This window comes from Solea senegalensis, linkage group LG2 (genome assembly GCF_019176455.1).
Source record: "Solea senegalensis isolate Sse05_10M linkage group LG2, IFAPA_SoseM_1, whole genome shotgun sequence".
NCBI classification, from domain to species: domain Eukaryota; kingdom Metazoa; phylum Chordata; class Actinopteri; order Pleuronectiformes; family Soleidae; genus Solea; species Solea senegalensis.
The window spans coordinates 31842365-31856244 of NC_058022.1; the positions used below are offsets into that span (position 1 = coordinate 31842365).

Genomic DNA, 13880 nt, shown 5'->3' on the forward strand with positions numbered 1-13880 from the left:
CTTTACTCTTTTATTGCACAACACTTTCTGTTGAACCCTTATATGGACATCCTGGGTGTGTGTGTGTGTTCATAGGTCACATATTCAGGCTTTAAAAAATGTGTTATTTTCTGTCTTATGTGTTGTTGAGTCAAAGTTAGGATTCATTTTATATCTAGTTTTTATTAGTGACAGAAAGTAGCAATACTTGCGCGGAAGTTGCAAAATAGGCCGAGTTTTTCTTTTCTTTTTGTTCATAAAAACAATTGAAAGTGACCTTTGAACTGTGGCGTATTTTAGATTTCTAAGGTGTGTTTATATAGTTGATGAAATATTGCAGATTGGCTAGGTTGTGCTTAAAAAAAAGGATGTATTGCACATTTGCTTATAGCCTCTGTATGTACTGTACGTTTTTTACATAGTATTGGAAAAAAGCAGCCGGAATTCTGTGTTCTAGGAGTTAACTAATAATTACTTTAAATGCATAAATATTTCTATACTCTGTTGTGTAGTAATAACTGTAGCTGTTATCCCTAAAGGTAAAAAAAACAATGTAAAAAGTTGCGAGGTAATTTTGCATGTCAATTTCTATATACAAGTGAAGAGAAAGACAAACCCAAGTATTTATTATAACCCACGTATTTGTATCATTGTATATTGATTTGGTCTAATGTTCAAAGCTGCACACTAAATAATAGGGATGGTTTTTCCTGTTTGTTTTTTTTCAGCTTTAAACACATTTGTCCTGATGCATTTACTACTGAGCCATAACCAGCCATTTACAGCACATAAATGTACAGTCTGTGTGTAGTAAACCATTTATGTAAAATCACTGTTATGTTAAATGTTAAATGTTTTTTGGAATATTTCCAATATCAAATCCTCTAAATTTGACCAGTATCAAAATCCTGAGTAACATATATCAGCTCATCCCTAAAAGGTAAGATGTACTTTTATTCATTCACATTCAAATTGACAAATGACAGCGTAGCCCCGAGCAAATAAAATAGATACGGTCGAAGTTTATCCGTGTGACATTTAAAAGGACACATGGTGCCCAAATGTTTGAATAACATAATCACAATAATACAACACAAAAGCACTCATTTGGTCTGTTTAATGTAAAGTAAAGTAATAGCTCTGTCATTTTAGTAATTACAAAATTATTTTTACCAAATCACAGCTCAAAGCAGGATGGAATCTTCCAGAAGAGACCAACGAAAAGAAAGAAAGAAAGAAAAGGTAATATCCAATTGCACTATAAAACAAATAGAATATCAACTTTTTTCTTAAAACATGTCACTGTACTGTAAAATAATAATAAAACAAATCTTCTGCATCATGTTTAAGCAATGAAAACTGAACCTTCTAGTGAACCTTTAGGGGACGTCCTCTAAAGGTCGTATGAAGGTTGCAGCAAAGTAATGTTCTCGGAGCCAAATGTGCAACCGAAAACGTAACGTGGCAACCACAGGAGAACATAGGGGGGTAACCTTCAGGGAACGATGATCATTAGTTTAAATGATATTCTTCATCTCCTTGAGTCACGAGTAATTCATTCATTCACACAGAGAAGTGGTGTTTGGCGCTGGTTGTCCACGTTTGGTTATGAAACAACCTGTTGATAATCAAGTGGGAGGAGGAGGAGGGTGGGTGTCAGTGAACGCATCATCCTGTCATTCAGCTCACTGTGTTCTCACTCTCACTGAACAGGTTAATGTTGGGTTTGTGTGCAGCAGCAGCAGCAGCAGCAGCAACAGCAGCATTCATGTCAACATCTGGCTGCAGCTGCGCTCACTGCGTCTTTAAGCCGAAATCAATGAGCGCGCGCGCTGATTAACTGTCGCTGTCCGGTGAGGGAGGTGCTGAAAAGGAAAAAAATCAGAGCGCGCGCGCACACCTTCTCTCTCCCTCTCTCCGTCTCTCTCTCTCTCTCTCTCTCTCTCTCCGTCAGACACTTGCAGCCATTTTACGCAGGACGAGTCCAATCATGTCGTGAGCGGGAGCCTCGCTCGCCGGTCACCTGCGCGACAGAGACACACGGACACAGGGTTCCGCGCAGGTTCGGTCCGGCTCGCCTCGCCTCGGCTCGGCTCGGCACGGCAGCGCCGGTGCACAAACATGGTGAAGAGGAAAAGCCTGGACGAGAACGAGCCGGAGTGCGGGAAGGGAATACCGTTCCCCATCCAGACCTTCCTGTGGAGGCAGACCAGGTTAGTGCGTGGAAATTGATAACAGGTGTTTTGCCATTTTGCCAAATTAAAGCCGTGACAGCTGCTGTGGCGTGAAACGGCGCAGTGACACGTGAGGTTATGTGTGATAACTGATGTGAAAGGCGTCAAAAGCCGCATTTTCCCCCACCTATTATCATCATTCAAGCCATGAATGGGAAGTGAGTGTTTTCAATGGAGGCTGGGATTTTAGGGGGGGGTGGGCTGCTGTTCTGTGCGTGGAGACTGATGCAGATTGGATGATGTCACACCTGTAAGAAAAAAAAAAAAAATCTAATCTGCATATAGAATATATGGGCCACACACACAAACTTGTTTTGATCTCTTCGTGAGGACCCATTCCCTCACACCTTGTCTTTCATTTAACCATCACAACTAAGTGTCTAATCCCTAACCCTTAATCTAACCCTAATTCTTACCTTAAACCTAAAACCAGGTCTTTAAAGTTGTGGGGACCAGACAGAAATGTTCCCCGCAAGGTCAAAATGTCCTGGCAAGGATAGATGTGTATGTTATATCTTCCACCGAAACATAACATTTGAATTATACATCAGATAAAACGCCAAGATTGGACTGATCATAGAAATAATTAAGGTGATCAGCATGAATTCTCCCAAAAAAAGAAGTTGTGATTGAGCTGATGAGACGAAATTATTGTTATTTTGCAGATAAATATTTCAAATGTCAAGTCGTCGGTACAAATTTAACAAGATAAAGTCATTTAAATTGGTCTCCATCAGTCACAGTCCACTATATTATGTTAAGTATTATGTAGGGCAAAGTATAACATGATAAGATGTGTCATATTACTTTAAACATTTTAAAACAAGGGTCGAAAAATGTAAAAATGAACAAGAAGGATTACTGTGGAGAGAGAATAACCTTAGTAAACATTAAAATGAGATGAAATGTAATCAAAAATGTCACGTTTCTGCAAATATGTTGTGTTCAGAGCGTGAAAGGATTCACACGTTCATATAATAATGTTTTTCAGTGCGTTCCTGCGTCCAAAGCTGGGAAAGCAGTATGAAGCCTCCTGTGTGGTGAGTCATTTCGTTCAGCCGCTTAATCCGGATTTTTACCTTAATTCACCTGCAGATCAAGTGGGCCTCTTGATTTAACACCTTTTCTTTTCTTTTTTTTAACACATTTAGCAAATTGGTTTTTGTGCTTCCTGCTGTTCCCCAGGAGGCAGACATGTGGAGCGTCATATCCTCCGTTATGACACTCTTCCAGATCCCTTTGGATCTAAACAGACGCTGCCAGTGTCTCTCCCACAAGCTCTGATTTGCTTCAGGCCATGTGGGACATTTAGTTAGTCAAAGAAAAAAAAAAAGCTTTCTAGTCCCTCGCTGACGTCTCTCTTCTTTCTTTTTGTCCCCCTCCCCTGGCTGCCTCCCCAGTCCTTTGAGCGCGTGCTGGTGGAGAACAAGCTCCACGGCCTGTCGCCGGCGCTGTCAGAAGCCATCCAGAGCATCTCCCGCTGGGAGCTGGTCCAGGCGGCGCTGCCTCACGTCCTCCACTGCACCTCCATCCTGCTGTCCAACAGGAACAAGCTGGGTGAGGAGGACACACACACACACACACACACACACACACGGATGTTCTTTCACTCACGGGACAGATACAGAGGAGACAGGAGCTCTCTCACAAAACGTGGATTATTAAATGAGTGTAATTTAGACTTTACTAAGTGGAAATTTGCTTTTTAAAGTAGGAAAAAGGTCACTAAACTAAACTGACAAATATGCACTGTGGCAGTTTGTCAGGAGACAAATCTAAATTATGTAAAAAAAAATAAAATAGGATGAACATAGTCCCCTACTTATATAAATATAAATATAAATATAAATAACTTACATGATGCTAAAAGAAAACAAAATGAACAACTAACTTAGCTAAAGACAATATTTAACACTGATCATCAAAAAAGAACAAAATAATCTGCAAAAATCAAACAATGAACCAACAACTACCAAAACAAACAGCTCAAGCATCAAAATAATAATATAGCAAATATAAAAATACATATATAGAACTGCAAAAAGAAATAGAAACAAAACATATACAATATTTACAATGAAGTACCGTGTGCAGTGGCACAGCATGTATTTCACAGATTAGTGGGATTGTTATTCACAATATTGCGTTTACACCGGATTATTGGATTCTTTACAAATCAGTTTTTTTTTTTTTTATAGTCATTTCACTTTTGATCCTTTTCACAAAAATCATAAAAAAAAGCAAATCCGCTCAATAGGCAGACACTAAAGGACGATAAACTATTATAAAGTCCCTCTGTTATTGATAGATTGACTCATTTATATCGTTTTTATCGCTGTAACGGACACTTTTTTTTAAATTAAAATAACGTCAGTGAACGTTTATAGGGATGTTTGCAACTCAGACATTGTTTTCTTTGTCCAATGTCATCAAAATGTGACCTTACAATAAAGATTATTGCGATATTATTCATAATATCGCAATAATGTTTAAATATTATTGAACTATTTCATGATTTTGATATTGATGACCCAGACACAAGCTTTTAGAGAAGCTATTTAAAGCTGTAACGTTTGGTCATTGTTGTTGATGTTGATTATTCGTCCTTCATCTGAAAACTCTGTCAAGCAATACTATCAGACCTGAGTGAGGGAGCGCTTGTGTGTATACAGCAGCAGCACAGCCGTGTTTATCTTGTCAAACTGTTGAACGACCAGGTTCTTGAGCGGTAGAAAGCTGCCCCCCTCTCCATTAACCCCCAACGTATGACCTTTGACCTCTAACAGGACACCAGGACAAACTGGGCGTGGCCGAGACCAAGCTCCTCCACACGCTGCACTGGATGCTGCTGGACGCGGCGCAGGAGTGCAACCACGAGCCAAGCCTGGGCCACGGCTGGTCCAGGGGCAGCAGCAGCAGCGCCTTCCTCCAGCCTGTGGGGAACCAGGGCTCGTCGCCCGGGGCCCCCGGCTCCGGCTCCGGCTCGGCCCTGGGCAGCATGGGGCCCCAACACAGCAGCTCGCTGCTGGAGGAGGACGAGCAGGCGCGCACCAAGCTCTTCCACAAGAGCATGGAGACAGTGGAGCTGTTTGTGTTCCTGTTTGCTCCGCTCATTCACAGAATCAAGGTACGAGTCTAATTAGTTCTAATTATCCTTTCCCAAGTGCTTTAGGGAACTACGGTGGCCTTTATGTACCAAAAAGGATGTAAGCTGATGAACTGGAGAACTTTTCTTCTAAGGGTTCTTATTCTACACAAACACTCGGGGTCACCTTGTTACTATTGATCTGTGTGTACAAACAAACACAGGAGTCACGTTACAGTAGATACTCCTGGGATTCCCACATGAACGCCTGTGTCTCGTCAGCTGTGATATTTAAGACCAAGGTGTGAGAATTAGTGACATCTAATGGTGGGACTGCAGATGGCACCTCATGGAGGAGATGGAAAAGTGTGGAATATTTGATTTCCCGCTTAAAAAAAACTCATATTTGAAATGCACATGTACAAAATATGTTTTTATAAACAGCAAATATTATGTAACTCCCAGGAGTCGGACCTGACCTTCCGATTGGCCAGTGGTCTGGTCATTTGGCAGCCGATGTGGGAGCATCGGCAACCGGACATCCCGGCCTTCACGTCGCTCATCAAACCTGCGAGAAACATCGTGACAGGTTAGCAAATGTGCTTAATATATATAATGTTTTTGCACGTGTTTTAATGTTTACTTTATCACATAAATCACATGGCGTCTAACATTAACATAAGTCATTTGCTGTCGGGTTTAAATAACATTGAAAAACCTGTAAAAAGACATTAGAAATATCAATTTACACACGGTCAGAAAGAAAGGGGGAAAAACTGAAAAGAAAAGTTTTGCCATTTCATATGATTTAAAAGTATTATTATATTATATTATTTATTTTTTTTAGGGCCACATTGAGAAAAAAATGTATTCACAGACTTTGTGAATAAAGTATTAATTCACAAGAATAATCTCGTAGATTTACGAGAAAAAAGTTGTAAATTTAGAAAAGTCGTAAATTTACGAGAATAAGACTTTATTACACCTTTATTCTCCTAAATTTACGACTTCAATCTTGTAAATTTACGTCTTTTTTCTCGTAAATTAAGACTTTATTCTCAATGTGACCCTAAAGGGTTACTTACAGAGAAATAACAGACCATCCTATACTATTTTACTGGATTTTAATTTTTAATTTTGCTGATTAAAACTGTGGATTTTACAGATTCATTTTCCACAATAACCCTGTGACAGTGTTAGCTGTCAAGGCTTGATATGTGTGATATTCCTCATGCATTTTTATTCCCCCCTAATTCCGACGTGTAATCTGTTCTGCCTGTTTGAACAGCAAAGAGGAACTCCCCAGTCAACAACCAGTGCAGCCCCTGTGGATCTGGCAACCCGGGCCCCACGGTGAGTGACTGTTTTTAGGTCAGATCTTTGTCAGATTTTGCGATGTTAATTGAATGTGTCCAGACCAGAGTCACAGGCTCCTTCCCCTCCTCCTCCCCCCGCCGCCCTTTTAGCGTTTCCCCTCTGGGAAATAATATTCATTAGCACCAGCCAAGCGGGAGCATTAGCGTGGATAGAGAGGGTCATGAACGGAGCGCCTGCCTGAACGGCCGCCTGCCTGTTTATCCACTCATCCATACGCTATCTGTCCATCTCTCCTCCCCCCACCCCACAGGGCTTCCAGGTGGTTTGCGAAGCCACCCAATCAGACTCCTCCTCCCCTGCAGCTGGAGAGCAGCGATGTCGTCGTGGTAACTCGGTCGAGAAAGGCGGCCCTTCCCAGCAACCCCCGCCGGTCAAGGGGCCCTCCAAGAAAAAGTGAGCACTGTTTTTGAATTCACCAAACATTTCTTTGTAACCCACGTGCACACGTCTCCATTTAGATTTAAGAAAATAAAACAAGGAAAAGCCCTTTATTGTCTTATATTTGAAGTGGTTTCGTACACATTTTCATTTTGCAGCGAGGACACAGCAGAGGAAAGAGGAAATGAATACTGATAAAGAACGAAAACAGTATACATTTGCTAATTCCGTGACCTTTATTTGCTCTTTCTGCTCCCCATAAGTGGTGTGAGAGCATGACTTATGCATGAAAATGAACCCTTTTGTTTCTATTTATGCATAAGGAAGTAACAGAACCACACATCTTTAAACGTGTCCAAAAATAAACCGAATGAACACTGTTGTATACAGAATGTATGATCACAGCCACACAGATACGTGTAATTACAGAGTTAATAATACATGTATATACTGTGTGAAAGCTTCCAGATAAATCAATGACATCCACATTAAAGGACACTTTTTTCTGCGATACCAATATTAGTCCGATAAAGTCATTTAAGACCATTTACGAAACGTATAAAGCTATTAACGACACATTTGAGTCATTTCAAAGACATAACATGACTCAGCTAAAATGCTTTTGCTGATTTTTATTTGTCTGCAAAATGAAGCACGCAAGGATCTTTTGGACCAATACCGATTCCCATCGCTAATTTTCACACACAATTTACAGCGCTAGTGGAACTTTATATATTGACATCATCTTGTGGGTGGCTAAACGTCCGGCCCTGCAGCGCTGGGTGTCACACACGCTGCACACACTGGCTCCTGAAGAAAACCGGCATATATTATATGAATAGCTCCTCCTTCCCTGGTGTGATTTGTTGCTCCAAGCAGCTCTTCAAGTCAAGTGACACACACACACACACACACACACACACATGCAGAGCCTTGTGTCGCTCGAGCATGAGCAAGCCCATCTGACGTTTGCACCACATAAGCAGGGTAATTATGCTGAAGTAATGTGCTACATGTCTAATGCTGGCAGTGGCCCTGGCCCGGCGTGACACGGCCTGGCTTGATTTGGTTTCAGTCTGCACACAACAAGTCTGGCATTTTTGGGTTTGGACCGGCTCGAGCAGCTGGGGTTGGCAGCAAATCATCACTGATTTGGTTCACTTAAATGTCCCAAAATCATTGGAATATTAAAGTTAATTCCCCCCCCATGCGTCACATCCAAGAGAGACTATCGGGTTGTAATCTCTTAAAACACTACGCACTTTATTCACACGATAGTTGAATGAACCAACTCATGGATAACTACCTTGGCACAACTCTTGCAATGCCAGGCATTTCGAGATTATCGTCATACAGGAACTCATTTCTATATCCGTCCATCCTGAAGCTTCAGCTAGTAAAGCGAGTGAGGCGGTTTCCTCCCACAGTCCAGAAACATGCAACATGGGGATGAGGGTGTGTGAGAGTGAATGGTTGTCTCTATATGTGTCCCTGTGATGGACTGGCGATCTGTCATTCATCTGGAGGATGAAGCAGTAGAAGATGGATGGACATTATGCCTGTTTCTTGGAAAAGAATTAGTATTTTATTCCCGTGTCGTGTCTTTCTCTGCCTTTACTCTTTCTTTTTCAGTGGTGTGTGCGTCGGGTTGATTCCCCTTCATTTGTTGTGTGAGCTTCCACTTTTTAAACACAAGCTGCATGGTGTCCTCCATAAAACAACATCCTTAAGTGTATTTTATTACATTTCGGGCCAATTAACCCCCCCTAAATATTACACACCAGACCTTTAAATGGCTTCAGCAGTCGCAGAAACATCTGTGCCGCGAGTGCGAGCCCTATTGGTGACACTCTGACTAGTACACACCAGATATGCTCTGCAGAGACATAAACACGTCTAATCTTTGGCGTCCAAGCGCATCGTATGTGCCTGTTTAGTAGTTTTGAGTTCATCGCAGCAGCTTGTGTCGTCGTCCTGAATCATCCGAGCTGGCGAATGAGCATCATGTGTGAGAGGGAGTCGATGAGCCGCCCCAGTTGCTCATCTCATCCTCTCCTGACAAGCGAGTCACATCCAGTGCTCTGTGGCAGCGTCGTCCTTCTGACAGACAGCAAATCAGAATGAGGCTCACCCCCCTTCCAGCTACTAATATCCTCATCCACTTAAACACCAAAGGATACTGAGTCACGTGGTAACGGAGGAACAGAGAGATTTATCCCCACTGTTTTGCTACACACACACTCTCTCTTTCTCACACACACACACACACACACACACACACACACAACTTAGACAGATTAATTGCTTTCTTTACAGGCTGGTTGTGGGAATTTTAAGCTGGTGTGTGCAGAATGTTGGTATAAGGACAGAGAGACAGAGAGAGAGAGAGAAAGGGATGTTGTTGTTCAAATAGCAAGAATTTTGTTTTATTAGTGCATTTGTTTCATGTTTTTAAAGGTGCACTGATCAAGAATTGGTGACACCAAATGGCGAGGCTGCAGATTATAACCATAGACCGTATAAAGGATGTAGTAGTAAGTTGATGTGAAAAGACGACAAAAACCTACATTATAAAGCGATAACTTACTTTTGTAAACATATGGGTAAATTAAAGGTAGGGTTGGAGATCCTGGGAGAAACAGTTGAATTCAAAAGTCCAAGCCCCTTTCTTCAAACTTCCCTCCGAAAGCTCCGCCTCCAGAGCACAGGAACGCGCAACGAACACGGATTCGCGAGCACTGACTGGATACTTTTTTGGATACTTGTTCAATTGACGCCGTAGACAACTAATACTCGTAAAGTTCACCTCGAGCCACCATGGCATCACTTTGCGGCCACTTTCCGGGCTTTCAAACGCTGCACCGATGGTCGCTGTGGCCTTGGATCGCTCCGCTTCAGCCTTTTTCTTGGCAGCAGCTTTCCCCAAAAACGTCTTTCGTTTGCGACCGACACCTGTTGTTGTCATCTTTTGTGCCATAACGTTTTGCTGCAACTGTCTCGTTGGATTTAGCAAGTTAGCATAAGCTCTGGCGTTGTCTTCTGAGCATGCGTGGCTAGTGCAGGAAGAGGGGGTAGTGGTGTTTTTACAGGCAACAACTGTCTGTTGTTCCACAGCTGACTGACATTTTCCATTTTTGTGACAATGCATTAATTAATTGGCTACAATCGGGTTGTGAAGAGGATTTGAAGCAATACAGTAAACACTTTAAGTTGCTGGATTGTTAGTGTAGGCTTTCCAGGAAGGGGTGGAGCCAAATTATATCAAATGATCTAATTAAAAAGCTTTGAAATATTTGTGGCTGCTCCTCACGCTGCTGTAGGCGCACCTCCGCCCCAGATATTTCCACCATTAGCCCCTGTGATTAATGCAGCTTACTCATCCTGTGGCACAGAGCACTGCTGATGCTGAGGCAGTTTCCATGGCAACCGCTGACTGCTTCATCTCTCCTATACCGCATGGAGCCGGACGCTGAAGGCTGGGCCGCCGCCTCTCGGAGGGCCTGGGGGCAGCTGTCGTCACTTGGGTCTCTTTGGCAACCTGACACAGCAGCAGTGGGCAGTGTGTGTGTGTGTGTGTGTGTGTGTTGGCTAGACAGTGAAACATGATGCAGCCTCCCTCGGCTGTTTGCTCTCAAAGTTGATTCATGTCAATATCGACCGTCGCTCGTGGCTGCATTTATTACAGCAGCTGAGATTAAATGCCCTGCTCCGTCTCCCGGTATTGATATGTTCCTCCACGGTGTGCAACGCGCCACACGTCCTGCAGCTCTCCCAAATGCTGACCTTCATGCCGTCTTATTTATAGTGGACTCACGTAGACTCAGAATCCCTCTCCTCTTGCTGCTCTACCCATGACGCTGAAAGGAGGACGTGCCGTTGTTGTTGACAATCCACCTTTTTCCTTCCGTGCATAAATGCTCGTATAACCACAGAGGTGATGTCAGGGTGTGATTGTTGTGTGTACCTGGATTTTAAAGGCACATTTAAACGCATTCAGCCTGTTCCTTTTCTCTAATGTCACAGTAGCTTCCTGTTTGTTCCTGTTAATTGCATTTATTATCTGCCCATTAAATCAATTTGTCTCCTACCGTCGTTTCCCCACCACACACTGACTTTAGCGGCTCTCTCTGCCGCCATGTTCCACCATTCATTGCGTTTTTTTTGCTCTTCACTTTTCACTTAATTAACCATAAATAGGAGTTGCAAAATTCTGGGAACTTTCAGAAATGGAAACGTTGAGAATTTATTGGAATGAATGGGAATAAAGTGGAGATTTTCATACTTCACGGTTGTCTTGGCTAAAACAATTAGATATGATGAAAATGCAGTTGAATATCATCGCTATTCTACTTCTACATCTTTTGTTTTTATCCTGTGAAGCACTTGGAGTTGCAAGTCTAGTCAAGACATCACACCACACTGTCAGGTTCTGAAGCTCCTACCTATAAGCAGCTTTGATGTTGCTTGGTATGAGCCCACAAATACTTGTGACACTACTAGTTTCTGTCTATAAATGCAAGGAACATCTGTCCGTCTGTCTGTCCAATGCGTCAGTTGACAGGGTTCAAACCTGGCAGGTGAATTACAGAAAGAGATATTGCTGCATAAGACTGCAAGCCGTCAAATCAACCCTGTGTCTTTCCTCTTATTCCAGGACCTCGGCCCCCGCCGGTCTGCCCACATCCATGGCCCAGCGAGCGCGCTACGCCACCTACTTTGATGTGGCAGTGCTGCGCTGTCTTCTGCAGCCACACTGGACGGAGGAGGGCGTGCACTGGGCCTTGATGTATTACCTGCAGCGCCTGAGGCAGATCCTGGAGGAGAGACCCGAGCGCACCCCGGAGCCCCTGGTCATGCCGCTGCCACGGCCGCGCAGCAGCTCCATGGTGGCTGCCACGCCGTCGCTGGTCAACACTCACAAGACCCAGGTAATGAGAGGACAGCAGTGTGATAGATGTCACCCTGCGCCGATCGTCACCATATCTCGCTTCTCTTTTTCAGGATATGAGTCTGAAATGCAACGAGGAGGAGAAATCCCTGAGCACGGAGACGTTCACAAAGGTGTCCCTGACCAACCTCCGTCGACAGGCTGTCCCCGACCTGTCCTCTGACCTGGGCATGAACATCTTCAAGAAGGTCAGACACAGACATGCACATTGTACAAGCACAGATACAATAGAACATTCCATTTTGGTAACTTCTCTGCCTCCGTTTTCCTTTCCAGTTCAAGAACCGACGCGACGACCGGGAGAGGAAAGGCTCCATCCCCTACCACCACACGGGGAAGAAGCGGCAGCGGCGCATGGGCGTTCCCTTCCTGCTGCACGAGGACCACCTGGACGTCTCGCCCACACGCAGCACCTTCTCCTTCGGGAGCTTTTCCGGGCTGGGAGACGACCGGCGAGCTCTGGACCGCGGTGGCTGGCAGGCGACGATCATGGGTACGATCAAAGCGCTCTTCCCCATCAGAACAGATTAACATGTCACTTCCTCTGCCATGTGGCCATGTGGATTTATAATCCAGATTTAGTGATATTTTGAAGCTCTTGAACCTTTGTTTGTTTGTTTTTTTTCCCCCTCTAATTAACCAGGAGATTAAAAGTCTTCTGTCTGGCCTTGCATGCATGTGTGATTTACCCTGAAATGATTCATCTTGCAGGCCGATTCACGCGGAGGGGGAGCACGGACACGGCGGCAGACGCGGACAGCCTGAGTGCCAAGCACTCGCACTCCCACCACTCTCTCCTCAGAGACATGCCCGACCACTCCAACAGCCACAGCGACAACACTGTCAAAGAGGGTGAGAAGACGCCACAAAGAGGCAAGACTCAGTCTCACCGCACTGACCGTAACGAGCCCATGAGTCAGGAGTCGGCAAATAGAATCCGAAGTGCTGAATCTACCGATGAATGGATAAATGCGGATCCGTCCGTTTCACAACATCCATTAAATAAGAGAATGAGGATAATATTCCTCATAAATCATAAGAAAGTCAGCATACGGCTGTAATCAAGTAGAAAATGTTCTCTGCAGATCCACAGAAGACTAAACAGTAACAATGAACATAGGACACACAAGTAGGACTAGTTTTGTACATGATTTTGTTTAAATATTGCATTTTCCATCAATATAGTTTGTACCGTCAATCTATACTCCATGATTCCATGTGGAACAGTTTGGTTTGGTTTGGTACCGCATGCTATGCGTTTTCAATTAGGCATGGTACCAAAACAAGGCAATCAGAGATGGCAGACTTCACCCCATTCACACGACAAGCCTCTGGCGGCCTCTGCTGGTCCTATTGGCATAGTGCAGGAGCGGAAACACAAACAGACAGACACACAGAGCCACTAAAAACAATATTCATCCAAAACCTTCCCTTGGGGTACCAGAGCAAACGGTACGGCATGGTCATGGTGGAGCTAGACTGCCTCCGCCCACAACAGTCAGCTGATCGAGTCCAGTCCCGTGCGATTGGTGTAAACATCCCAGGTAAGTCGAGGCAAACTCCCGCAGTCGATTCTCACTCAAAGCCACGAACTGAGCAGGAAGGAAATTCATTCATTCCTCGGTTGTTGTCTGTTGTGTCGTCGTTTGACGTCATCGTTCGTTTTCGCCGCACCGCTAAGCCTGACCCAGGGCTTTACCATTCCAAACCGTACCATACTGTACCAAACTGTACCATGATGGAAACAGCATAAGCGGAGCAGTGCAGTTCAGTTCACTGTGGCACGGTTGGGACCGGAAACCATGATAAGGCCTCTGGTAAACTGCAGGAACTGGTTCCCAACAGTGTCCATGCTCTAGTGTGGGTTTGTGATTGGACT

At 43.9% G+C, this 13880-nt stretch overlaps 1 protein-coding gene across 21 annotated transcripts in view; it reads left to right on the forward strand.

The window, feature by feature from the left end:
• The first annotated feature begins 1921 nt into the window (after nt 1–1921).
• The window catches only part of LOC122760061 (protein unc-80 homolog), a 52310-nt gene continuing 40351 nt past the window's right edge, over nt 1922–13880 (forward strand). For 14 of the 21 annotated variants that reach the window (XM_044015146.1, XM_044015175.1, XM_044015149.1 and 11 more), the window contains exons 1-11: nt 1923–2192; nt 3205–3253; nt 3614–3770; nt 5000–5340; nt 5764–5887; nt 6587–6651; nt 6926–7068; nt 11708–11981; nt 12055–12189; nt 12278–12494; nt 12713–12853. In XM_044015146.1, the coding sequence (XP_043871081.1) occupies nt 2101–2192; nt 3205–3253; nt 3614–3770; nt 5000–5340; nt 5764–5887; nt 6587–6651; nt 6926–7068; nt 11708–11981; nt 12055–12189; nt 12278–12494; nt 12713–12853 (1738 nt within the window). In that variant the 5' untranslated portion in view covers nt 1923–2100. Of the gene's footprint in view, nt 2193–3204; nt 3254–3613; nt 3771–4999; nt 5341–5763; nt 5888–6586; nt 6652–6925; nt 7069–11707; nt 11982–12054; nt 12190–12277; nt 12495–12712; nt 12854–13880 lie in introns of all 21 variants that reach the window. The other 7 variants (XM_044015218.1, XM_044015234.1, XM_044015161.1 and 4 more) reach the window with 1 other exon arrangement.